The 25,811-nt window shown below is 39.2% G+C and overlaps 1 protein-coding gene across 1 annotated transcript in view; it reads left to right on the forward strand.

Moving 5' to 3' along the window:
- The first annotated feature begins 1,188 nt into the window (after nucleotides 1-1,188).
- LOC121380008 (zinc transporter ZIP11-like) overlaps nucleotides 1,189-25,811 on the forward strand; it is a 50,315-nt gene continuing 25,692 nt past the window's right edge. Inside the window, exons 1-8 of the mRNA XM_041508723.1 lie at nucleotides 1,189-1,541; nucleotides 6,585-6,623; nucleotides 7,153-7,320; nucleotides 8,427-8,529; nucleotides 9,359-9,541; nucleotides 12,235-12,304; nucleotides 13,592-13,690; nucleotides 15,511-15,669. Of these exons, the coding sequence (XP_041364657.1) occupies nucleotides 1,434-1,541; nucleotides 6,585-6,623; nucleotides 7,153-7,320; nucleotides 8,427-8,529; nucleotides 9,359-9,541; nucleotides 12,235-12,304; nucleotides 13,592-13,690; nucleotides 15,511-15,669 (929 nt within the window). The 5' untranslated portion in view covers nucleotides 1,189-1,433. The remainder of the gene's footprint in view (nucleotides 1,542-6,584; nucleotides 6,624-7,152; nucleotides 7,321-8,426; nucleotides 8,530-9,358; nucleotides 9,542-12,234; nucleotides 12,305-13,591; nucleotides 13,691-15,510; nucleotides 15,670-25,811) is intronic.

The raw sequence follows: 25,811 nt of genomic DNA on the forward strand, positions 1-25,811 counted from the left end.
TCTAGGTCTCCTTCTCTCTCCCTCCCTGTTAAATACGCTCACACACATGCGCACACATATCAACTAATTAGCACAAGCACAATAAAGCAGCAAGTGATTTTTTTTCTTTATACGCACTTTCGTATAGACAGGACAGTATTTACCATAGCCATTGATGTACCAATCGTGGGACACTGATTGGGTCAGAATAAAACTCAAGTCCACAGAAGACGATCGATCTTGCGACCCACCGCACCTCAGTCGAGTTACATCCTGCCTCACTGTTATCTGAGAGTTACATAATAACATAATGACAACCAGTGTGGTTATATAATTATGTAATTCAGCATTTAGCCACCTTTCCAAAATGTCATCAAATTAAAATCTTACAATTTCCTGTTGTGTAAAAAAATATAAGTTATGATCAAACTGCTAATTTAATGGATGTATGCATTACATGTAGAGGGTTTGCGCTAAGACTATATCAGAATTATCAAATATTTCACATACAAGTATAGCCGATGATTAATAAAACAATGTGCTCTAGTGGTGTCGTTGAATAAAACAAAATGTAATTTTACATAAGTATATCGCATTTCTTTAATGAATTTAAATTAATTTTATGTTTATTGATTATGTATATGCCTCTTTGCCTGCTTGCCTCCCAATACGTATATGACTGCGTTTATACTCTATGTCTGTGTATCAGTCTGTATGTCTGTCTCTGTATCTACCAGGTATTGTAGAGAAGAAAAGTGATTAGGGTTTTTTTTTTTCGCTCCACCCGTGTCAATCACTTGCCCGTGAAACAAAAGTTAAAGTGTTTGTTTTATTTAACGACTTCACTAGAGCACATTGATTAATTAATCATCGGCTATTGAATGTCAAACATTTCGCAGTTCTGACGCATGTTCTTAGGGGATACCAGCTGTATTTCCTATTAGCAACAAGGGATATTTTGTATGCACTTTCCCATACACAGGTCAGAATAGCTCATACCACGGTCTTTGATGTACCCGTCGTGATGCTATCCTACTACCCAAGGACCTCAGGCGAGCATTTTACTGCCCCTGTTGTAAAAACATGACATGCTTCTTCTTTTTTCTGAGTTTTTATTTATATATTAAAACAATTATTTGCATGCATATTATTTTAAACAATTCCTTGCCATACAAATAAAAAAAATATTTCAATTCCTTGCCATGAATATTATTTTAAACAATTCCTTGCCATGCATCCTTGCCGTGATTATACGGTAACACTTTAAACGAACGTGTGCCTTACTTTTGTGCATCAGTATATGCTGCAGAAAATGCCATTACGTTAGAGTATTGTCCCTTTGATAAAACTGGTTGCCGGTCACGTTTTGTGATGCGCATTGCAGACTTATGGTAGAGGAAGGGCGAACAGTCTAAAATAATCGTAAACAGAATTTACACGAAAACAGCCAGAAAATGCTTGATGGGTACAGCCCTGTTGTACAAACTCTTTTAGGGACTCTCTTCACATGGGGCCTGACGGCACTCGGTGCAGGACTCGTATTCGTCTTCCAGAGTGGACAGGTAGAATCATTTTGTGTAAAACGTGTCCGGCATGTTAATAAATCAAAAGTCGTGCTACAGATAGAAAATATTATTTATAGATGTGCTTTTAGTACTACAAAGCTTGCATTTGCCCACTGCCATCAGGCTTTCTGCCAGAGGGTAAAATGCGTGAAAGACTTCCGAACGTCCCAGCATGCATGCTAATATTAATAATAATACTATCACTAACCTTAACCCTAAACGTAAACCTAACTTAAGCCTGAATGCTGGAACTTTCGGAAGTCTTGCCACAATGGGTATTGCATCATACTAAATTTTTCGTGCAGATATATATATATATATATTTTTTTTTTTTTTTAAGTTAACCTTTTGACAAAATTAATTACTCTTATCATTACTGTATCATATATGATTTTCTTGGAGTCCGGCGATTACACCACCGGTCGATCTCGTCACGGGCGAAATAGCCGTAAATTCCATATACTGCTGGGCGAAATCGCCATATTCTATATACATATAAGCAGACGGGAATGTCACTGTTTATTACAATAAATTGGTTATTATAATAATATTTAATTAATGTTTTGGGTTTGATACTGTTCTTTATTCCCAAGCTTTTGTTTTTTCTGTCATTGCTTTTGTTCAGTTTACTCCATATCAGCAAGGTTGTGCGAGATCGCCAACGTTTTGTGTACCATTTCATTGTACACTTACTTATTGTTTGAGAACATATTAATGTAACAAATTAATAAAATTCAAACTGAAACTCCATCTGTCTGTTTTCTGTCTTCCATACTGTTTACAACAAAGTTGGCCCGACTGACAGTACTTTAAGCTTATTATTATTCAGTGCATGTTTTGGGTTTGATATTGGTTTCTCAAAAAGTTGGGCGTGGTCGCCGACATGTTTGTGTGTTCCATTTTATAGTACACTTATATATTTGAGAACATGTTAATGTTACAAATTAATAAAATGTCAAACTAAAAGCTTGTGTATGTTTAATTTTTTCGATATGTTCTTTACATCTACGTTTTTATAGAACTGATCACATTAAATTACCAGTAACAGAAAACTAACGAGATAAGATACAAGGACAGATATAAAGATATATTGCTTATTAGCATTTTACGATTTCAGTTTCATTACAGGGAAATTGTTTCTGTATTTTAATAGTTAATACTGTAATACAGATGATTATAATTCATTATAACAGTTTATGTCTATATGTTGATTAGAGAAAACTATACTCACAAGAAACACCGACATCGTTTGTTGTTCCAATTAATACAGCATTGTAGATTTAAACAGATTATTAAATTAAATTAATCATCCACAATATACAATACTAAATTACCCCAAAAATGCGCCTCTGATTAGTCATACAATTTTCTATATACTAGTTAATTACAAAACGAACCCCTTTGACACTTTAGGCTACTGAAAATTTCTGTATAATTAGGCTATACAAGTTTCCAGGGAAATTATATTTGCTTGCATAAGTTTATATTATTCGTTATGCTTTTATATTCGCGTGTATATATATACATGCTTTATTATTTACGTTTTTAATGATTAACACACTTCCACCAACTTTGATATCAATCTACAATCTTTACAATACATACACCTTATTTGATATATTCATTGTACTAATACTGATAAATAATCACAGATTATTGTGTGAGTTAATTGATTAATCCCATCTCGTTAATTATGAGTGTTCATTGTTAAAACTAATTATATAATTAACGTATTCCCATGTGTTACAGGCGACATACGTAGTGGAAGATCCGGTTGACATATTTCCACAACCACCCCGTCCTGCAGATGTCATAGAAGACTCACTTGTTGAACCACCAAGCTTAATTGTTTAGAACATTTATTAAGCAGAAATAGCGACAGTCCCTTCAGTTTACATACACTATGTACATACACCTAAAAGTAGCCTAAGTCCGGACAAAACTACGGCGATTTCGCCCAGCTTCAACCAGCAGGGGCCTTACGGCGATATACAGTGATTTCGCCCAGTTTCGATCGGCAGAATACAAACACTAGCTAACACTTTAACAGGCAAAGACAGAAAAAAAGGACACATCGCATTTGATTTGAACATTGTTCGTATCATTTCATGCAGTAAATGATAGTAATATAAACATTTTAAATAATAAAATTCCTCTTTAGTTAGATATATATAGTACGGCGATTTCGCCCAGCAGTATATGGAATTTACAGCGATCTCGCCCTACTTCATTTTCTTAACCCTAACCCTAAACGTAACCCATTTTCTTTCTGGGGGAGGCTCCCCCCATACCCTCTGTTGCCTGTGGTTGCATTCAATTCCATAGCGCCATACCCAAAACTTTCTTTCTGGCACAAATACTGGCTGTGGAGATTGTCAAGTAGTATTTAAGTCTCCACAGCACTATTTTGCTTTGAATTATATTCAGTTGGTTTTTTCAATTGCATGTTGTTGTTTTTTTGCCGTGAAAATTTTCTGATTTGTGGGGGTTGTAGTAATAGTATGCATCCTGTTACAGCCTTGGTGTTAGCATGCTTGCTTGGGCCTACTTTACTCAATTCAACTTCAAACAAGTTTCCACTCATGCAGTGCAATGCAAAATTTGCAGTCTTCACCAGGATTAAAATCAATGCAAACTGTACCTCGAGTACTCTACCATTCGAGAGCTAGATGGACATTTGGACTGTTATAATCGCTATCTTTGCCAGAGTTAATATGCTATAGCAAAAACATGTTTAATTTTCAAACCATTATGTTGTTCATTTTTTATTAATCACTTATACACACACTACGTACAGGAACAAAGACGTCAGCACCGACATATTTAACCAGAACATTATTGAAAGAGGGAGCTGTCTGTCAGGTCCGTCTTGCTCTCTAATGGCAGAGTATTCTACGCTAGGCAAGCTGCAGATCACTGTTCTGAAATGGTACTAGGAGAGCACACAAAGCTTTAAATAAAATCAGTGTGTTATAACTGTTTTCAAGAAAAAGTCACTAGCCTCACAGAAACTTTGGCTAGTGCCCTATGTATTATGGTAATGATATATAGGCAATCAAGATAATGTCATATTAATTATATCACATACTTCGGAGGCTTCCACCGCTCTTGAATTCAAGAGTATTCCATAAAAAAGAAAATTGTCAGACAGTGACAGATTACATGCTTTTTGTCCTAGGAGATCTATCTCGAAGTCGATATAGGTGAACATGGATACAGTTTAATCTATGTCAATGTAGTTGTTTTTTCATGATGTCTGTCTTGACAAAATGTGGGGGAAATCTAACAGTAATTAAAGGTGCACGTAGAAGAGTACATAATTAATTTATTGTAGTTGTTAACAACGTGGTTTGGACTTAAAGAATGGGTGTGTTTGAATTCGGTCCACCTTGGACTAAAACGTTACTAGCTATATAGTTATATATATAGGACTGAGGGTTGAAAATGTAGTAAAATGTTTACTGCAGGGCAATCTAAAACTAAAGAGTGGAGTAGGAGTCAAGACTGCAGAAAACATTAAATTACAAGTAGATGTGACTTTGCTTAAGAGATATGTTAAGAAAATGTCCAATGTTATTCAGTGGCACCAGTAGTTCAGTCTGACTGGTTTAGTTTATGCCTAAATATTCAATATAATGTTTTTTACTATGGAGCTTGATTGTTTATGCCAAGCTTATTCTAACTCCAAAGTGTATATAAATGTCTCCCCACTAAAATTAAGAAGTTAACTTTCATGATGATAACTAGTTTAACGTGCCCATATACCACTAGGGTTTCGAACACACCCATCCCAAGTGCGACCTCCGATAAGATCGGTGGCCTGACTCGGGGGGGGGGGGGGGGGGGGGGGGGGGGGGGTGTTGAAAATAGCAATTAGTAAAAAAGTTAATAGAATAAAAAAGAAAAAGGTTACAAGCCAAAAAGAAAAAGAATTGACTGCTCGGCCGAATATTTATATAATTTGGAGCATTTTAGAAGGACAGTCCAAAATTAAATAAGAGAAAGAAGAGAGGATCGGACTATTTAATAATATTTTTAAAAAAGAAGTAATTGCGACATAAAATTTTGAACGCAGATCTAAAAGTTTAAAGTCCGATCGATATGTCCACGTGAGTGGCCTCGTTAAGGCCGTTTGGGTGCACAGCTTAAAGGGATGAGATGGGTTGCATCCCGTCAAGAAAACCCCTAGATTGACAGTCGATAGACGTTGAAGGTGTAGTGCTGTACTGAAATACAGATCTTGAGAAGCCGGATCCGTCTGAATGAGAGAGAGTATCAGACTAGGGTATAGCCCAGTCGTCATGGTTTGGTATAGTAGTGGTGCGGACAGGCCCGACTCCGGAGGATACGAGATGGTATCACTATAAAGCAAGGTAAAGTCTAGAAAAAGAGTAGTAGGGGCCGACCCCACTTCCTATTTCTTCTTAGAGTGGGGCGGTCAATCTTCCAGTGCTGCTAGGACAGGCTCAGACATGTAGAGACTAAACGCGAACAACCGTGGCGTTCTGCAGAATGGCCGTCATATGAGTCACGGAAAAACCCCAGTCGACAGTCAGACGGAGAAATGGCGTGGAGGCAAGGAATCTCGCTAAAAAAGAATCCAACCTGGTGGTGCAGGCTGTCGAAACGAGAAGCGTTCAATCAGTTCCAGTGGCCGCATACATCCCAGTAGAAAACTTCATTTCGCTGACAAAAACAATGAAATGAAGAACCCCCAAGTCGAGCACATGAAAGCACGTGCAGGGTGCACAAGCGAAACAAACATGGAGCTCCAGACTGGGAATCTTTAACTTTCATGCTCATGGTTTGTACAATGCAGCAGTTAATTCACTATATAAAATACAAATTGCAATACACATTTGATGGTAAATATATATATCAAACTAATCCTGGGCATAATAAAAACTATGACACATATACTTGGAGGACTCATCAGTTAGCATACAGTGTGCATGCATGTACATGCAAATGCATATAGAATTCTAACACAAGTTTGTAGTATCAATGCATATACCGTATATGTCTTCTATTTTCTTTCAGAGGAAGATTCTTGATGGCAGTCTTGGGTTTGCAGCTGGGGTAAGATAAAACAAGGAAGAGTTAATTCATTGTGTGCAGTTGGGTAAAAAATACCATAAGTTGCTTAATTATTTGTGGAGAGTATAACTGTGTATATATGCTAAAGATCAAACATCCACAATATTCAGTGAAAAGATTTATTTTTTAAACCACATTCCTTAATTATGATATTAAATTCTTGTTCTGGTCAAATTGGCCTAAATAATAAGAAAACAATGAAATGTATTTCACACAACACACCGGACTGATACCAGCCTTTTATTATAAAAGTTGCACAACCTTAACAGGTAATTCTGGTGAACATTTCTAAAACCACAAAATGCCTTTTTCATACCTCTGAGAAGTAACGGTTATGGAAACCAGCTATTGTCTATTTTTAAGGGTGTTTTCCCATCTCCACTCTTATTTCACCCTAATTGTAGCCTTATTCAAATGTGTTACAGTCTTGTGGATTAACCAAACTTAGTATCTGTTTTCATGCATTAAAACTAGGGTTTGCGACTTTAATATATGCATTCCTGTATTTCAGGTGATGATTGCTGCATCATACTGGTCACTGCTTGACCCAGCCCTGGAATATGCAGGCCAGTCTGGTCTCTATGGTGACAGGGGACAGTGGTCATTTATTCCGGTTGTTATCGGTTTTGTCCTAGGGGCGATCTTCGTCTATGCTGCTGATGTACTTATGCCACAGATGGTACGTTTTTGTAAGGTGTTACATTTTACATCTAAAGACCAACAATTTAAACTCATACATGTAATTACTAAGTATGCTATTTTTGTTATGTTTAGCACAACACAAAACTTTATTTCTGTATACTGTAATCAAATTAATAGTGTATAGAATATACAAGTTCAACTTTGAAGTGATTTAATGTGCACATTCTGAGCAAGCTGTTATAGCTAAGCATATGCCAAGGGTTGGGCGAGGGAGAAGGCGGGATCACAGTCACTGGCAGGTGGAAGGTATGTGTGGTTTGGTGGTGTGGAATTTGCAATGTTTCCCTTAGGAATTATAGCCCAATATGAATAGTTTGCAGGTATGATTTTTATAGGAAATTGCACACTTAAGTTGGAGCAGTTTGGGCCTCGGTGGTGCAGTGGTTAAGCCATCGGACTACAGTATGGTAGGTACAGGGTTCACAGCCCAGTACCAGTTCCAACCCAGAGCGAGTTCTTAAGGGCTCAATGGGTCTCTCTCACTAACCAACTAACCCACTGTCCTGGACAGACAGCCAAGATAGCTGAGGTGTGTGCCCAGGACAGTGTGCTTGAACCTTAATTGGATATAAGCACGGAAATAAAATGAAATGAAATGGAGCATTTTGGCCTAAAGGAAAACAAATATGCAGTTGAAAGTCTACATGTAGTTGAAGTAATAAAGTCAGGTCAGCAGTTATCACTTTTCTGTAATTGATCATCATAAGCTACATGTATTGGTATAGGTAAATGGTGTAATTTATCATCATAAGCTACATGTATTGGTATAGGTAAATGGTGTAATTGATCATCATAAGCTACATGTATTGGTATAGGTAAATGGTGTACTTGATCATCATAAGCTACATGTATTGGTATAGGTAAATGGTAGTTATCACTTCTCTTTAATTGATCATCATAAGCTACATGTATTGGTATAGGTAAATGGTGGCTACAGGATAAAAACAGACCTAGGGTGCAGTGTGTTTTATGTATTCTAGACTAAGTGTTGAAATAATTAAATACGTTAGACACCAAAAATATTCATGGTGTGAAAATATGCTGAGGTGTCATTAACAAACATTCCTTTCCTTTAATGCACAGAATAATCCCATGAGCCTGGCTCTGTCCATGGAGACCGATTACAAGATGGAGGACGTCGGGGTCAGTGACATTCACATCCAGCTCATCGATGATGACGTGGCAGGTTAGTACATTACAATATTCTAACACTGGATGCTGTCTGAATCAGATAAATATTAGGTCCCCATCAGACATAAGGCTGGTAGGTACTGGGTTCACAGCCTGGTACCGGCTCCCACCCAGAGAGAGTTTCAACAACTCAATGGGTAGTTGTAAGACCACTACACCCTCTTCTCTCTCAGAGAGAGACTCACTAACTACTAACAACTAACCCACTGTTCTGGACAGCCAGCCCAGATAACTGATGTGTGTGCCTGGGACAGCATGCTTGCACCTTAATTGGATATAGGTTGAAATTTTGGGGAAAAAAAGATGCCCGACTTGATCCAGTTTAGAAAAGTTTCAATACACTTGCATATACATGTAGGTAGTACCTAGTCCAGTGGTAAATTACTCGCCTGATGTTCTGTTGGTCTAGGATCGATCCCCGTCGGTGGGCCCATTGTGCTGTTTCTCATTCCAACCAGTGCACCACGACTGGTATATCAAAGGCCATGGTATGTGCTCTCCTGTCCGTGGGATCATGCATATAGAAGATCCCTTGCTGCTAATAGAAAAATGTAGTGTGTTTCCTTTTTAAGACTATATGTCAAAATTACCAAATGTTTGACATCCAATAGTGGATGATAAATCAATGTGCTCTAGTGGTGTCGTTAAACAAAAGCAAACTTTTAACTTTGGTATGCACATACATACTTTGACATCCAGCAGCTGATGTATTATTTATGCTGGGTTGTCGTTAAACATTCATTCATATTCTCTATGTAATACTAATTCTTATACATGTACCTTCATTATTAAAGTTTTAATTTTGGGGTTTTTTTTACTTGAAGCTGGAAGACCGCGGTCAGATCTCGATACTCGGCAGAGGAAGAAACAGCCTGCAATGACATTCCCTACCCAGAATGGTCTGAACGGGGCAGTGTCTGAGAAGACACTCGATCCCGTCGCAAAGAGTGCTAGCTGGAGGAGAATACTCTTGTTAATAATCGCCATCACTGTACATAATATACCAGGTAACTCACGGGCAGATTCAGAAAATCCACTTTTTAACAAATGTTTAAAATCGAATTATTCTTTTTAGTAGGAGATTCTTCTTCTACAATCAGTTTCTTTGTGAAGTTCCTTAAAATTCAAATATGGAGTTCTACTGCCTCCATGAATTCTGTAGTCAGCAATAGGTCGTCTCATTTGACCCAAAGTGTTTTTTTGTTTGTCCGAAACAGGGTAAACCCCACTGGAGGTCAGGATGTGGTACTGTTCTCTCTGTCAAAATTTTGAGCATTTTCATTAATTCTATGATATGTATATGTTCACTTTACATTTTGGGGGGTCTCAAGCCATACAGGGAAACATGTTCCATCTTCGATGTTAGTAGAAGGAGATATGATATCTTGATATCTGTCCGTCTGCCCCACATATAGGTTTCTGAACTTTTTTTCACAATGCCTTAAAGGGACACACCCTAGTTACGTTTATTTGTTAACCATTACGGTGTTGATTTTCGCTATTAAACCCCATTTTTCACAAATAAAATTGCACTTTACTTACATTTTATTATTTAGAATACACATTTCCATTCACCTGAAGTGCTTTTTGGTAATCCTGATGTTTGTAAAACCACGAAATGCATTTTTTGCATTTTTTCACAAAACGTGTTGTCGAGAAAAAAACGTTAAGCAAGTGAGGTCCAATCTATTTTAAATGTCACAGACATTGGTATATCACGTGACCGTTATCATTTTGGTTCGGTTTGTTTTCTGTGCACGGTTCGCGCAATCAACATCCGATTTGTTGTTGTTTATTTGTGAGATTTTTCTTCACAGTTCGTGAACATTTTCAGTAACAATAAAGTTCAGACAAGTAAGTGTCTCAATACAAAACGTTACAAACCCTTAAAACCAATAATTTTGCTAAGTCTTACGATATCTGGAGAGGGGATACAACCAGGACAGAACAGTTGGAGAGGAGAGGAGAGGTGAAACGAACGCACCCCAAGTCTGTGAAATTTGTTGTGAGTAGGCATTGTTGTGCTTCTACCGGTGACATCAGAATACTAACTTTCAAAATTATTTCAAGCAATAGGGACATGGGGATTCCCATGGTATTTATCGATATAAAACCTGCTTTTTCACTCCATTTGATAAAAACATGATCTAAGTGTGTTACAGGTTTGTAGATTAACCAAATTATAATTTATTTTCGCTGGATGGAACTAGGGTGTGCGGCTTTAAGATATTTAGCTGCAATTTTGTATATAGCATTATCATGTACTCTTACAGATGAGATTTTCCTTTTTTTTTTCTTTTTTTTTTTTACAGAGTTATGTCCCTTGAACTTAGGAGATACAAAATACAGAAATCTTTGTGGGGGTTTTCCCACACTGTCTTAAGATATTGAGCTGAAATTTTTGGATAGCTTTATCATGTACTGTTACAGATCAAGTTTTTACTTTCATGGCGATTTACTCATTTTTCACAGAGTTATGTCCCTTGACCTTAGGAGCTAGAAAAACAAAAACATCTGTATCCCCCCCCCCCACTGTCTTAAGATATTGAGCTGAAATTTTTGTATAGCTTTATCATGTACTGTTATAGATCAAGTTTTTACTTTCATGGCGATTTACTCATTTTTCATTTTTCACAGAGTTATGTCCCTTGAACTTAGGAGCTAGAAAAACAGAAACATCTGTATCCCCCTCCACTGTCTTAAGATATTGAGCTGAAATATTTTGTATAGCTTTATCATGTACTGTTATAGATCAAGTTTTTACTTTCATGGCGATTTACTCATTTTTCACAGAGTTATGTCCCTTGAACTTAGGAGCTAGAAAAACAGAAACATCTGTATCCCCCCTCCACTGTCTTAAGATACTGAGCTGAAATATTTTGTATAGCTTTATCATGTACTGTTATAGATCAAGTTTTTACTTTCATGGCAATTTACTCATTTTTCACAGAGTTATGTCCCTTGAACTTAGGAGCTAGAAAAACAGAAACATCTGTATCCCCCCTCCACTGTCTTAAGATATTGAGCTGAAATATTTTGTATAGCTTTATCATGTACTGTTATAGATCAAGTTTTTACTTTCATGGCGATTTACTCATTTTTCACAGAGTTATGTCCCTTGAACTTAGGAGCTAGAAAAACAGAAACATCTGTATCCCCCCTCCACTGTCTTAAGATATTGAGCTGAAATATTTTGTATAGCTTTATCATGTACTGTTATAGATCAAGTTTTTACTTTAATGGCGATTTACTCATTTTTCACAGAGTTATGTCCCTTGAACTTAGGAGCTAGAAAAACAGAAACATCTGTATCCCCCCTCCACTGTCTTAAGATATTGAGCTGAAATATTTTGTATAGCTTTATCATGTACTGTTATAGATCAAGTTTTTACTTTCATGGCGATTTACTCATTTTTCACAGACTTATGGCGATACAAAAATTAGTTTGGGACATGTATTGCTTCAGCAGTAATCTCAGAATGCTTGTTTGCTCTTATTTATTTCTTGTTAACCCTTCTAACTCGGGAACTTGATGTAGCACAGTGGTGAGAGTGTTCACCGGAGGTGTGATCAGTCACTGGATCAATTGTCAAGGGTTTTGTGCATTTCATGTAATTATAGTGATAGTTGTTAAACGTAAAGGTGTGTATTCTACAGGGTACGTGAAATAAATGGATTGTTTAATATTTCTCTATTTCAGAGGGACTTGCAGTAGGTGTTGGTTTTGGTGCTATAGGGAAAACAAAAACAGCAACTTTTGAAAATGCCAGGTAAATATGCTTACTAATTTTGAAAAATGGAAATCGATATATAGGTGTTCCTTTTCGAGATGTGGGGTCATCAAATTTTACATGTATTTCTGTGTTAAATTTTCTTTTGCATTTTGTCTTCTAACGTTCAGTCTTGGATAAATAAACCTTAGGTTATAGTTGCACCTGTGGAGATTTACTTAAGTGCACTGTTAAAAAAAACCTAACTATTTTATTTTTATTAAAATTAATTAATTGATAATGATTTTGTCAGAATTTAAATTATTATGTTTCAATCAAAGCAGTTTTCAGTAGGTGGGATATTTAATTTCACAGAAATCTTGTTTTCATTATTTTATGATTGCCAAATACTGACTTTAGACATTTAAAAAAACATTTAAAAAAATTTAAATTCAGGTTACCTATCATGACCATATAAATAAAGTCCTAAACTGAACATGTGAATGAAAACTGGGTTACACAAGGCAAGACTTACACGAGTGACACCGATACTATCATTATTGCAGGCCGGTTCGTATCCCAGTGGTAAAGTGCTTCCTTGATGCCTGGTAGGGCCAGCTCTTCCTCTTGCCAAATTCGCCAATTGCAAATTTTGACAAGAATTGGCGAGTTTTATTTTAATTTGGCGAAAAAATATTGTGTTATAATTTATATATTGTTGGAAAGTAGGTCTAGGTTTTGCATTTTTTAGATAATTTGGCGAAATGTTCTGATCACCCAGAGCTAGCTCTGCCTGGGATCGATCCTCGTTGGTGGGCCCATTGGGATATCTCTCGTTCCAGCCAGTACACCACAACTGGTATATCAAAGACCATGGTATGTGCTAGCCTGTCTGTGGGATGGTGCATATAAAAGATCCCTTACTACACATGAACAAATGTAGCAGGTTTTCTGTCTAAGACTACAGGTCAAAATGACCAAATTCCAATAGCCGATTATTAATAAATCAATGTAATCTAGTGGTGTTGTTAAACCAGACAAACTTTAACTATCATTCTCGGAGTTTTCACAGAGATCTGAAATATTACTATAAATTCAGTAAGTACAGAACATTGTATTGTCTAAAACAAAATAATAAAATGTATATATTTATGCTAAATTGTTTCCTGTTGGTCATGGAAGAAAATTATTGTCACATATATTTATGCCATTTCATCCTGTAATAACAGATATAATATTGTAATTTACATGTATGTTGTAATATTTAAATTTACAAATATTTTTCAGGAAGTGTCTTAGTTAATGTTGTTAATTATGTGTCTTTTTACTTGCTCACTTTACTTTCAGAAATCTTGCCTTCGGTATTGGAATACAGAATTTCCCAGAAGGTTTAGCAGTTAGTTTACCATTGCGGGGAGCTGGACTCTCAACATGGAAAAGTTTTTGGTATGTCTGACTATACAAAACGTTTTTATTTATACATCTTTACAATAACGTGACACATTAATAAAAGAAGAGTTTGCTCATCAGCACCCCAGCATACTAGCATTATTATTGCTCATTATGAAACATTCTTCCACAAGTTGAACTGATTTGCTATTAAACACCATTGAAATGAATGGGTAAAGCAGTTACAACATAAAACAACAAAATTCCATATTATAGTCATTCATATTATTACTCACCTGGTGAATATCTGGGAGTGTCGTACATTTTGTATGGATCACCAGGTGCTTAATAGCTGCTAAATGACGTCATTTCGGTAAGCAACGTCATTTTCCTTTTGTCTTAGGTCTATCTATTCGCATGTCTCTTTTTTATTTGAAAGTAATGGTGAGATTTTACATTATTTGAAGGTGGGTAATAAATAAAATACGAAACTCGTGAACTTCCAATGATATCTGACCTGACTTTTGTTCAGTGAGACACTAACATGGGAAGTTCACTCATTTTGTCAAAATGATATCTTGTATTGTTTTCTGTATTTTTATCATTGACATGCACACAAAAAAGTTATGGTTTTTTTTAACCCTCATCAAAGGCTATGTTATGTACTGTCCTGTATAATGGAAAGCACATATAAAAGATCCCTTGCTACTGTTATCATTAAGAGTAGCCTATGTGGCAACAGCAGATTTGCTTTCTCTTGATGTGTAAAAATAACTGAATTTTAAATTAAAGTATCTGAGGTGTCGTTAAACCAATAGTTCTTTCCTTTTCTTTACCCCTCCCACTGTGATTAATTCAGGAACATCCCTTATAAGGGATCAGGGTGCTCTTTTTTCACATGCCAATATCCACCGAAGGTTCAAGCTAGCTCACCCCTTTTTGTAATCTCTGACTCTGCCAGTTACTGGATGAAGCCCACTCTTGCACCAAGTCAGATTAATATTATGTTTTGAGGTGTACAGACAAAACGTTTCAAAAGACTGAGTAGTCAGGTTGAAATAAAACAAAATTGATTTGTGTTTTAATTCTTTAAAACCTGCTTTTTGGACCCAGTTTTACAAGTTTTAACTACACTGGCTCTTATGCCTTTTCCTTGTTTGTAACACAATATGTTCATTAGTAGGTGACAGGCAGCGATTTTTAGTGAATGTTGTCACCCCCACTATCTACTTTTTATGCTTATAATTATACAACTCCCATCGTTCTGTAGATAGTGGCAGCAACATTTCTTAAACAGACTCCATCTTTGAAACATAATCAACACTCTGTCTTCACCTGGCTTCTTTTTTTTTCTTCTTATTTCTTGTAAAAATAATTTATCTTAAACTGTATATTAGAATAATGTGGTACATAAATTGAAATTATTATTCTAGCTTATTGTGTCATACTAATATTAAAAAACCAAGCATCAAAATGTTTGTATTGTCAGAGCGAGAGCAAGGATAATATGTGAATCCCGATACGAGTTTCATACAATCAGTACAACTCACGAGAATAATAATTTCTTTATATTCCATATTATTACTGGGGTTTTTTTTTTACAACTAATAAGACTACTAAAAATGTTTCAACCACAATTAGAAGGAGACAATGCAATGACATCATATTTCACATGCAGTCTGAGCTAGTACATGTGTGCTTCATATGGATTTTATTAACTCGGTTATTTTGAACCATGTGGATAATAAAGCTGTTTACGTTATAAGAGACATGGAAAGGAAGGAAGGAAATGTTTTATTTAACGACACACTCAACACATTTTATTTACAGTTAAATAGCGTTGGGTATAAGAGACAATGTTAACAATGTTTTTACAGGTATGGTCAGCTGAGTGGCATGGTGGAGCCGATAGCTGGTCTGTTTGGTGCTGCTGCGGTAGTCGTGGCTGAGCCGTTGCTGCCGTATGCCCTGTCATTCGCTGCCGGTGCTATGATCTATGTAGTAGTTGATGACATTATTCCTGAAGCTCAACTAGGGTAAATATATTTAATATGTTGCTTGCTATGTAAGTCATTGTACATATTGGTTAGGAGAACTTTTTCTCTTTTTTGGCATGTTACAGGTAATGGTGCTCAGCATTCGAGATTAAATTTTTTGGGCAATATCCCAGTTCGTTACTAACATTTCAAAATCTGGTATCCCACCTGAGAATTTAGTATCCCTCTTAAAAGAAATTCATAAATGACAGTAACAAACTTGGACGACAGTGTTACTTAACTTCACCAGTAAATGATGACTTTCATTGTTTCAGCAAAAAATAAAAATGCAGGATTAAAAAAACCCACAATATTATATGGTATCCCAGTGGGATACTGGGTTATTGAAGTCTGGTATCCAAAATTAAATTTTGGTATCCCCGGGATATTGGGATACCGTTATCTCAAACACTTGAGTGCTATTTCTCCATGACAAATTGCTGACATTTTAAAAGGATGTTTGTTCTAATCTAGGCAGGAAGTAGCACAGTGGTAAAGCACTTACTTCATGCACTTTCGGTCAGTCTAGGATCGATCCCAATTGGGCAATTTCTCATGTCAGCCATTACACCGCAATTGGTATGTCAAAGGACGTGGTTTGTGCTATCCTGTCTGTGTGATGGCACATAAAAAAAGATCCCTTACTACTAATTGAAACATGTAGCTGGTTTTCTTTCTAAGACTATATGTCAGAATTATCAAATGTTTGATATTCAATAGCTGATGATTAATAGATCAGTGTGCTCTAGTGGTGTTGTTAAACAAAACAAACTTTTATTTCTATAGCCATTACCTGTCCTCAAACCCCCCCCCCCCCCCCCCCCCCCCCCCCCCCCCCCCCCCCCCCCCCCCCCCCCCCCCCCCCCACGCAAGTGGTCTGGTCCGAACATCGCAACAGCCAATGGGATGGCCTAAATTCTTCTACTGCATACTGCTCTCTAGTTCCGGTCACATGACTGTAACTTCCTTCTTTTTCTCTTCGATAAAGGGTCTGGACGTCCTTTTGCTTGGCTCTGTTTGGAGTCAACTTTTTTATAAGACCTTTGGTTTTGTATTCGTGTTTGGGTGAAATGTTTTTCACCTTCGTTTTCGTTAGCTTTCGTATGTTTTTTTTCCGCGTATTTCGCTTGACTTTCCAAGCGTTTAATTACATGAAATGTTGTTTATATTGCCGGTTGTCGTGTCGGACGCCATTTGCAAAATGGCGTCTGTGTTGACTGGCTTTGTGTTTGGGTGAAATGTTTTTCACCTTAATTTTCGTTAGCTTTTCGTATGTCTTTCGCGTATTTCGCTTGACTTGAACCGGCGGCGACCCACACGACTTATGTCCAGGTTGTTGTGTTTCGTGTGGCCTCACTTCTAGATGCGACCTTTGTGCGGGCTTGTCTGATGTCGAGTTCGCCGCTTACCTGAAGGTGGTGTCAGCGAGGACTAAGAAGGTGGAATCTCTGCCTTCGATTGCTGACTCCGTGGCGGAAGTGTTACGTTCAATTCTACCGACCATGCTGGAAGAAACAGTGGCGTCAATGGCGACCTTACACAAACCGGCGGGTTCGGGGTCAGGTCCGGTTCCAGTGCCCTCTTCAGGGGGTGCGGCTTCTTCAGCTCCACCGATACCTAAGACTTCGGATGACAGGCCTGCAGTCTCTACGTAGCCCTCTAAGAAGCCGGCTCATTCAGATAGACGCTCCACGGATTCCAAGGCTCACCGATCTTCGGCGGGGAAGTCCTCTTCGGCGCATCGGAGCCGGGACCGTAGCCGTTCCACATGACCTGTATGGCTCCCTACGGGTTCCACAGATCGTCAGCGCCAACCTTCAGTTGATGTGGCTTCCAAGGCCTCCGAGGGCTAGACGGGACCATCCACGGTCCAGGTTAACCGGCGGCTTCCATTACGGTACATCGATTGGCCTGCGCTCGAGTTCTACGAGACTTTGGTGATGAAGCGCCTGCGGCATCTGTCATTGAAGAGCCCGACTCTACGGACCATATGACTATGAGGGATTGCTTGGCGGCCGTCTACGACATGTTGCCGTCCTTGCCACATCCAACGACGATGTGGTCATCCGTTCCTTGGTATCCACACGGGACCACCCACGGTCTGGTTCTCCGATATCTCCATCGGGCCATGACCAGAGCGACTGGCCTGTTCACGGGTGCTACGTGACTTTCTGATGATGTATCGGTTCTTGCGGTGCTGGAAGATCTGGATGCGGCGGACCACCTGTCACTGAGGGATTGTCTGGCTGTCATATCTGATATGCTACCGCCACTGGCCCATCCACCTGTTTCAGCCAAGAAGGGTCCGGTTTCGATGATCGCCACGGAGGTTCCACCGGCAGATGTCGCCATTCGATCGTTGGCTGCCACAGGCCCCCGTCGGTTTACACGGCTACCAGTAACTGGCCCGTGTGGATCGTTGTTCCAGCAAGCAGACGGAGCCCTGTAACGAACTGGAAAATTGCGTCATCGGCTCACCGTTCGGTACCGTCGTCCCGTGATCGATCGAAGTGGTGCAGCGTCCAGGGTTCCACCGGCTACTGCCGGTCCGTGTACATCGTACCGTCCACACCAGTCGGCAGCTGATGCGGCCTTCAGGGTTTACACCGGCTCCTGACGGGACCGTCCACAGTCCGTGTTTCCGATTGCAGCCAGTACATTGGATCGAAGTGCCTGTGCCAGGTTACTGACCGATTTTCCAGATGATGCGTCGGCACCTTCCGTTATAGAAGATCCGGACGCAGTGACCCACATGGCTGTGACTGATTGTCTCACTGCGGTGTATATGCTTTCGTCACTGCACAGTTCACTGGCACCATTCTAGAAGGTTTCCGTTTGAGGACTGATCCGATGTCGGTTTACTTGAGTAGACTTCGTTTGTGCCGTTCCCCATTCGTCACAACGAACGTATCCCGTCTTCAACCTATCCTTCAACAGTGTGGCGCCGGCCTTGGATGACGCTGTTTCCGGCGGGACCAGACGTCTTCCTAGAACTTACAGATTGGCACGTCCTGTCGATGGCTTCAGTTCAGCGTACATGTACATGGCGACCATAACTCCTCATGTGCAGGATGCCAGAGGATATGCCTTGTTCTAGCCGTCGACTTTGATGTTGGTCTACCTTATATCTTCCGTGACGTCGATGTGCACTACAATTGCACACTATCATCAACCAACTTGCCTGAAGCGATCCATTCTCGACTTTCAGCACAAGCCGGTAATCTTGGCAGACCTGTGGTCTACATACGGCTCTTTGCCATGAATGGGTTCGACGTTACAAGCGTTCCGGGTTGGTGATGAAGACAGTCTACTGGTCCGGTCACTTGTGTTGAGATCCCGTGCACCGATATTCTCTTGTTCGAGGAAGGTTCAGCGACATTCGGCAGATCGTTCTCTATATATCCGGTGGCGATGCAAGACAGTCGCTACTTCCGCTGGTTCCGGAAGTTATCCAGTTGCCATCATGTGGTACGGGGGTTTTATCATCACCGTTTTCCTATGGTTCATTGCGGCTTATCAACTCACTGACGTTCACTGTTGTTACCGCCAGAGTTCGTGACCGATGCTGTCTAGATGGTCTCTGCTGCTGTTTTGCACCGGGTGGTGTGACGACCGTGGATTTTAGCCGGTTGCTGTTTTGCGTTGCTTCACTTCCAGGTATATCGGGCATGTAGCGTAGCGAGTTGCTACGCTGTCTTGGCTCTTGCCTGTATCACGGGGTCGCTGTTTCCGATGTCTTGATTCCTGAATCACTCTATTACTGTTTCATGAAGTATCATTGCAAGAGTAATTTTGACGTCGGCACAACATTTTATGCTTAGAGGTCGCGGTATCCAGTTTGTTTCTGAATCCATGCATTCAGTACAATAACGCAGATTTGCTGATCCGGTTACCAGTCGCCTTGCAGTCCAGTCCCTGTTGGTGGCTGTGGTTTCCAGATGAAGCTGATCTACACATCAGCCTGTTGGAGATGTTGGCAGTTACGTCATCCTTCATTGGCGAGAGATGCTGTCAGGCGCCTCTCTCATGGTAGCCACAGACAGTACCACCGCAGTGGCTTATATCAACCGTCGGTGCGGAACCCACTCCAGCAGTCTGCTGCAGTTGACTTATCGTTTTTACAAGCTGGTTGACGAGATTCCGTTGCAAATTCGGGCTCGCCATATTCCAGGGGTTTCCAATGTACTAGTCGACGCACTGTCTTGGCCGTTGTCACCACAGCCGACGGAATGGATGCTCCATCCCGAAGTGTTTCGATGGGTGTGCGACAGACTTTGGACACCAAACATCGATCTTTTCGCCACATGATTCAACCATCAGCTGAGGCGGTGCCGGATCCCGAAGCTCTGGATCTCGACGCATTGGCCATCAGCTGGGAACAGATGGATGCATACGCTTTTCCTCCACCAAGGGTGCTTCAGAGGTTTCAGCTGTACCATTGTCGCCTGTTAATCATTGCTTCGATGTGGCCATCCAGGATGTGGTATCCAGATCTAATACGTCTTGCCGATCCACGTCCTTTATCACTGCCATACTGGGATCATCTGTTGCTGCATCCCACGTCAAGACTATACCATCCACATCCGCAGTTGTTCCAACTGCACGCATGGACTTTATCTCCAAGAGTTTGAGGAAGAAAGGTTTTTCTTCACAGTCTACGGCGGCCATTTTGAAAGCGCACAGATCATCTACTACTGCGGCTTACAACGTCAGATGACTTTGTCTTCACCGATGGTGTGTCCGGCAAAAACTCAAACCTCAGACGATTCAGATACCTCATCTTGCTGATTTTTTGCTGTATTTGCGGACCACTTTACGATTGAAGGGGTCTACCATCGCTGGGTACATTTCGGTCATCGCTACTGTTCGTGATGTCACTACTGTTCGTGATGTCACTACTGGAACGAAGTTATCGGGTATTCCTGAGATCCATAAGATGATCAAAGGGTTTCGCCTTGAAGATCAAGTACACCGGTTTCGGCCACCAAGATGGGACCTGAATCTGGTGTTACGAGCGTTATCGACCGCACCGTATGAGCCGATCGAATCCTCTTCCCTGCAAGACTTGACGCGGAAGACAGTGTTTTTACTCGGTTTCACCACGGCTGCCCGTGTCTCAGAACTCCATGCTCTTGATGTAGACTTGGTACGTTTTCACCGAGATCAGCGTGCAGTCAACTTGAGGTTACTCATGAACTTTGTTCCAAAGAATCAGTTACCAGACCAAGCGCCTCGTTCGTATGTTGTGCAGGCCCTCTCCTCTATCGTTGGTCCAGCGGACGTTGAGAACTTGGCGTTGTGCCCTGTTAGAGCCCTGCACCAGTACATCGAGAGGACCAGATCTTTTCGACAACATCGCAAAAGACTTTTCCTCTCCTGTAACCAGAGTCAGTTGAGGGATATTACCAAGAACACGGTGGCCACCTGGATCCAGTCTTCTATCCTGACCGCCTCTCAGAAGGAGGGTTTACCTGCTCCGTCTGCTTCTAATCCGCATGAACTCCGTGCCTTGGCTGCCACGATGTCCCTGCACTGCAACACATCCATTCAGCACATTATCACTGGTTGTTTCTGGGCTACGGACTCCATCTTCGCCAACTATTATCTGAGGGATGTCTCCACAGAAGACGTTGAGGGGTTCCATCATCTGGGTCCGGTTGTTGCTGCACAGACTCTGTTGAATACAAGCCGTCCTCGTCGCCATTGATGTCTGTCTGATTCTGGGCTGCATACCGAGATGTCCATCGAATCGACAGATGAGGATTGCTTAGACTTTTGTTCTTTTGCACAGTTCACGTACTGGTGCCGGAACTTTTGTCTCGATAACCTTTACCCTGCACTGCATGTGGTTATTGGTTGTCGTTATTGAACTAACAGATCTTTGGTGTACTAGACAGAAAACACTCGGGGGTCTTGTTTTGTTCAGTGTTCTGACGGATGCACCTCATTAGGTTGTCGCTTGTTATTGAAAAAAATAACACTTCAATACGTGAGGGTTACCTAACACCTGCATCCCTGGTGGCTACGACTTCCCACCTGTCAGAACCAGCATGAGATGTGGCAGCCGCCTCCTGGTCCTTATTCTGGGAGCCGTACCTGCCACTGCTGACCGATGCCACCATTCTGGTTGTTGTTACTAACATCACCTGCATTGGTCTGTGACGGGCATCCCTAGGAGGAGAGCTTACCAAGGTTGGCCTTATTCTTCCACTAGTCAGCCTCTTTCCGGTTGGGGAGTTATCACAAGCATCTACGGATTTCGGCACCCACCACCATCTGTTGAATGCTGCACTTGTTTGAGGACAGGTAATGTCTAAAGAAATGGAGAAAACTTGGAGTGTTTTCTCTTTTATAGATACATTACCTGTCCTCAAGATTCATCCCGCCCGGGCCTCCCCGCTTCCTGTTCTCCGTGCGATGCACTCAGGGAAAAAGAAGGAAGTTACAGTCATGTGACCGGAACTAGAGAGCAGTATGCAGTAGAAGAATTTAGGCCATCCCATTGGCTGTTGGGATGTTCGGACCAGACCACTTGCGTGGGGCGGGAGGTGCCCTTGTTTGAGGACAGGTAATGTATCTATAAAAGAGAAAAACACTCAAGTTTTCTCCAACTTTTTTCTTTTTTTCCTAAGCCTATTACATTTGCCAAATGTTTGATATCTGAAACCAGTGATTGATTCGCTCATTTGCAAATAGTCAGAATCAACTTTTGTATCTCAGGATTGGTTTGAACAAAACATATTACCTAAATTCAGTTGGTGGTAGATGTATGAACAGGCTCAAGACCTTGGCTTTGTTTATTTATAAAGATGTGATATCTCCTGCTTATTTGCTGGGGGTTTTCTTAGTTCTCTTCTTTATTTAAAATAATGTTAATCTCTGGTCTTAAGTAAACTGAGTCATTTTCATAAATACACTTTATATCCCTATGAAATTTCCAGTAATAAGAAATTTGAAATAATTTAAAATTACAATTACATGTAGTGGGATCCTTCTCAGCTACATGTACATGTGAAGCCTGTTTGACACAAATATTCTAAACAAACTGAGTGTCCATGAAAAATTATGTTTAAAACCAAACAAAAAATATATATATACGGATATTTTTTTTAATAGTTTTTTTAAATATATATATATAGTACCGTACATAAATACAATGTTCTTGCTGCTCCATTTAAGCATTTTGCCACCTTCCTTTATTTTTCTGTGCCCGTCTTTATTTTGCTGCACCCTCTTATGTTTTACAGCACCTATCCCCACTATTTCCAAATGCATACTTTTTTCCACAAATATAATTGATCAGTCTGCACATTGGACATCGAAGGAAACAAGCTGCATTGTGTGTACGAGAAAGCAACTGACGAAAAACTTAACTAGCTTACCACAGTTACCGCTAACGACAGTTACCATAACATAACAGTATTTTAACAGCCTCTATGTTGTCCCATACCCGTATCCATTTGTATATTTGATACACACAATAAAAGTTATATTTTATTTGAGTAATGAAAACATTTTATTTCTTATCGATTCGGCAGTCTCCAACTGAAAAACTACTTATTGGGTGCCAAATGTGTCACATGATCAGAACGGTCATTCTATCTTTTGTTTCCACTAACTATTGTCTGATATTTTGTCCTCAATTGCAGATTTAATTGGTTGTAACTGATGATTTTTACTTTCTGTAATATTTGTTGTTCTGTTTATTCAGCAATTCTTTATAAAATATTATAAACTTTTCGTTTTTGGGAGGATATCACCGCTTATAAAAACAACGGAAGTGGTAGTGTTTATCATTATTATCAATATATACACTGCCTTTACAAAAACGAAACAACTTTTTTATCAGCTGGCGATATCATTTGATGAAGATGGAAATAAAATGAACAGAATTGTTTTTATTCCACATTAGGGGATCACTTTACAAACATCTTTATTGTTTTTCATACATGTATATCTTGAAATCTTTATTAAAATAACAATATTAAAATTTTGATTGGTTCACCAAAACTGGAATTGCCTGTGAATGTCAGACCAACAACATCTCCGGTTCAATTAAAGGGACATTCCTGAGTTTGCTGCATTGTAAGATGTTTCCGAGTAATAAAATATTTCTACGATTAAACTTAAATATTAAATACATTTTCTTGTTTAGAATATCAGTGTCTGTATATTCAGTGTGTTTCTGGTCATCTTAATATTTGTAAGAAGCCCAAACTGGATTTTGTCGTCAAATAATTTTGTACGTAAAAAAAACAACATATTTTAGGAAATAAGATGAAATTTAACCTAGTACAAATATTAGAACGATCAGAAACACGTTTAATATACGGCCACTAATATTTTATACAGAAAAATATATTTGATATGTAATTACAATCGTTAAAAAGTCTCTGTTAATCGATAACATCTAAAAACATGCAGCAAACTCAGGAATGTCCCTTTAAAAGATGAGTCGCCTTTGTATTTCTTATCAACTTTTTTATACTAAATACTGAGGGGCAAAATAAAGAGTATATCTTTCCACCAAGTCAACCAAACACACAACGATGTATGGTAACCAAGCTTTCTCTCTCTCTCTTTTTCTCTCTCTTTATATACATATACAGGTGAACAGGTTGATAGAGTTTACCAGTTAACATCAAAATTTAGTTTTACACACTGTGAAACCTGTTGAAACTGGGACCTGTAATATTTATACAATTTAGACAGGATCCAGTATTTAGAGGGTCGTCTTGAACAGAGAACGGGTGGGACGTAGCCCAGTGGTAAAGTGTTCGCTTGATCTAGGTCTAGGATCAATCCCCGTCAGTGGACCCATTTGGCTATTTCTCGTTCCAACCAGTGCTCCACAACTGGTGTAACAAAGGCTGTGGTATGTGTTATCCTGTCTGTGGGATGGATCACTTGCTGCTAATCGAAAAGAGTAGCCCATGAAGTGGCGACAGCGGGTTTCCTCTCACAATATCTGCGTGGTCCTTAACCATATGTTTGACGCCATATAACCATAAATAAAATGTGTTGAGTGCGTCGTTAAATAAAACATTTCCTTCCTTCGTGAACAGAGAGCCAGGCAGTTGGTCTGTATGTTCAAACATGTAGGTACATGTATTAGAAACAAGGAGAAGAAAGAACCTTTATGGAGAATTTCATGTTCTGTTAACAGTAAATTGGTTTGCATTGATAGCAATAAGAAAAAAACATTTACTAGTCCACCGGACAAATACATCTATAGAAATCTTATTTGTCTGCCAATATTTTCACTTGTCCAAATAAATGGATTGTCTTATTTAAGTACCAGGATGATGTTTTTGATTGCTCAAAATGAAACTGCATTGAAATGTTCTACTTGTCCACTGGACAACCACCGAGGCACATTTTGCTTGTCCGAATACATTTTCACATGTCTGGACAAGCAGATAAGTGCTTATTTCGAACACTGGTTTGGTATATTATTATTTTTCTGTTGTTTACTTTCTGAGTTAATTTTTTTTATAATTAAAGTCATAAATACATGTATATGAGTATTTTAAAAAGAAAAAAAAAGTTAACAAATTGCAATATATTAATACTCATTCATCACTTATTAAGACAGACATCTACAGGTGTAAGCTTGACATAAGTTTCATTGACAGTGAAATTTTTGGGGTATGATGCTATGAAATTGAATATTTACAATGAATGTGCTAAATGCAATCGCAGTAGATAGAAGGTATAGGAAAGGAAATGGGTTAGGTTTAGGGATAGGGTTAAGAAAATCTTACAGTGATGATAAGAGTAATTAATTTTGTCAAAAGGTCAATTTAAAAATAGAAAATCTTCAAAACAAATTGGATATGGCGCCATACCCATTTTACCCTCTACAGAAACCATGAAATTTGATCTGGGACTAAAGTTTGTGAGAAATGGAACCAAATCAAAAATGTAATACCAAAGTTGATATGCCTTTACATGTATCTATTCTATACCACCACACTGTACACATCACTCACTTCCTGGTTAATCATTGTGCTAGGTTAGGTGTGGTCGAAATAACATTTTTCATTTCGATTTATGTAACAGAAATAAATTCAAACCTTCCTTCAACAACATCAAAAAAAAAATAGGTGTAAAATTCCGTCACTTATGCCTGCTATAATAAA

The sequence above is a fragment of the Gigantopelta aegis genome, chromosome 8, assembly GCF_016097555.1.
Source record: "Gigantopelta aegis isolate Gae_Host chromosome 8, Gae_host_genome, whole genome shotgun sequence".
NCBI lineage: Eukaryota > Metazoa > Mollusca > Gastropoda > Neomphalida > Peltospiridae > Gigantopelta > Gigantopelta aegis.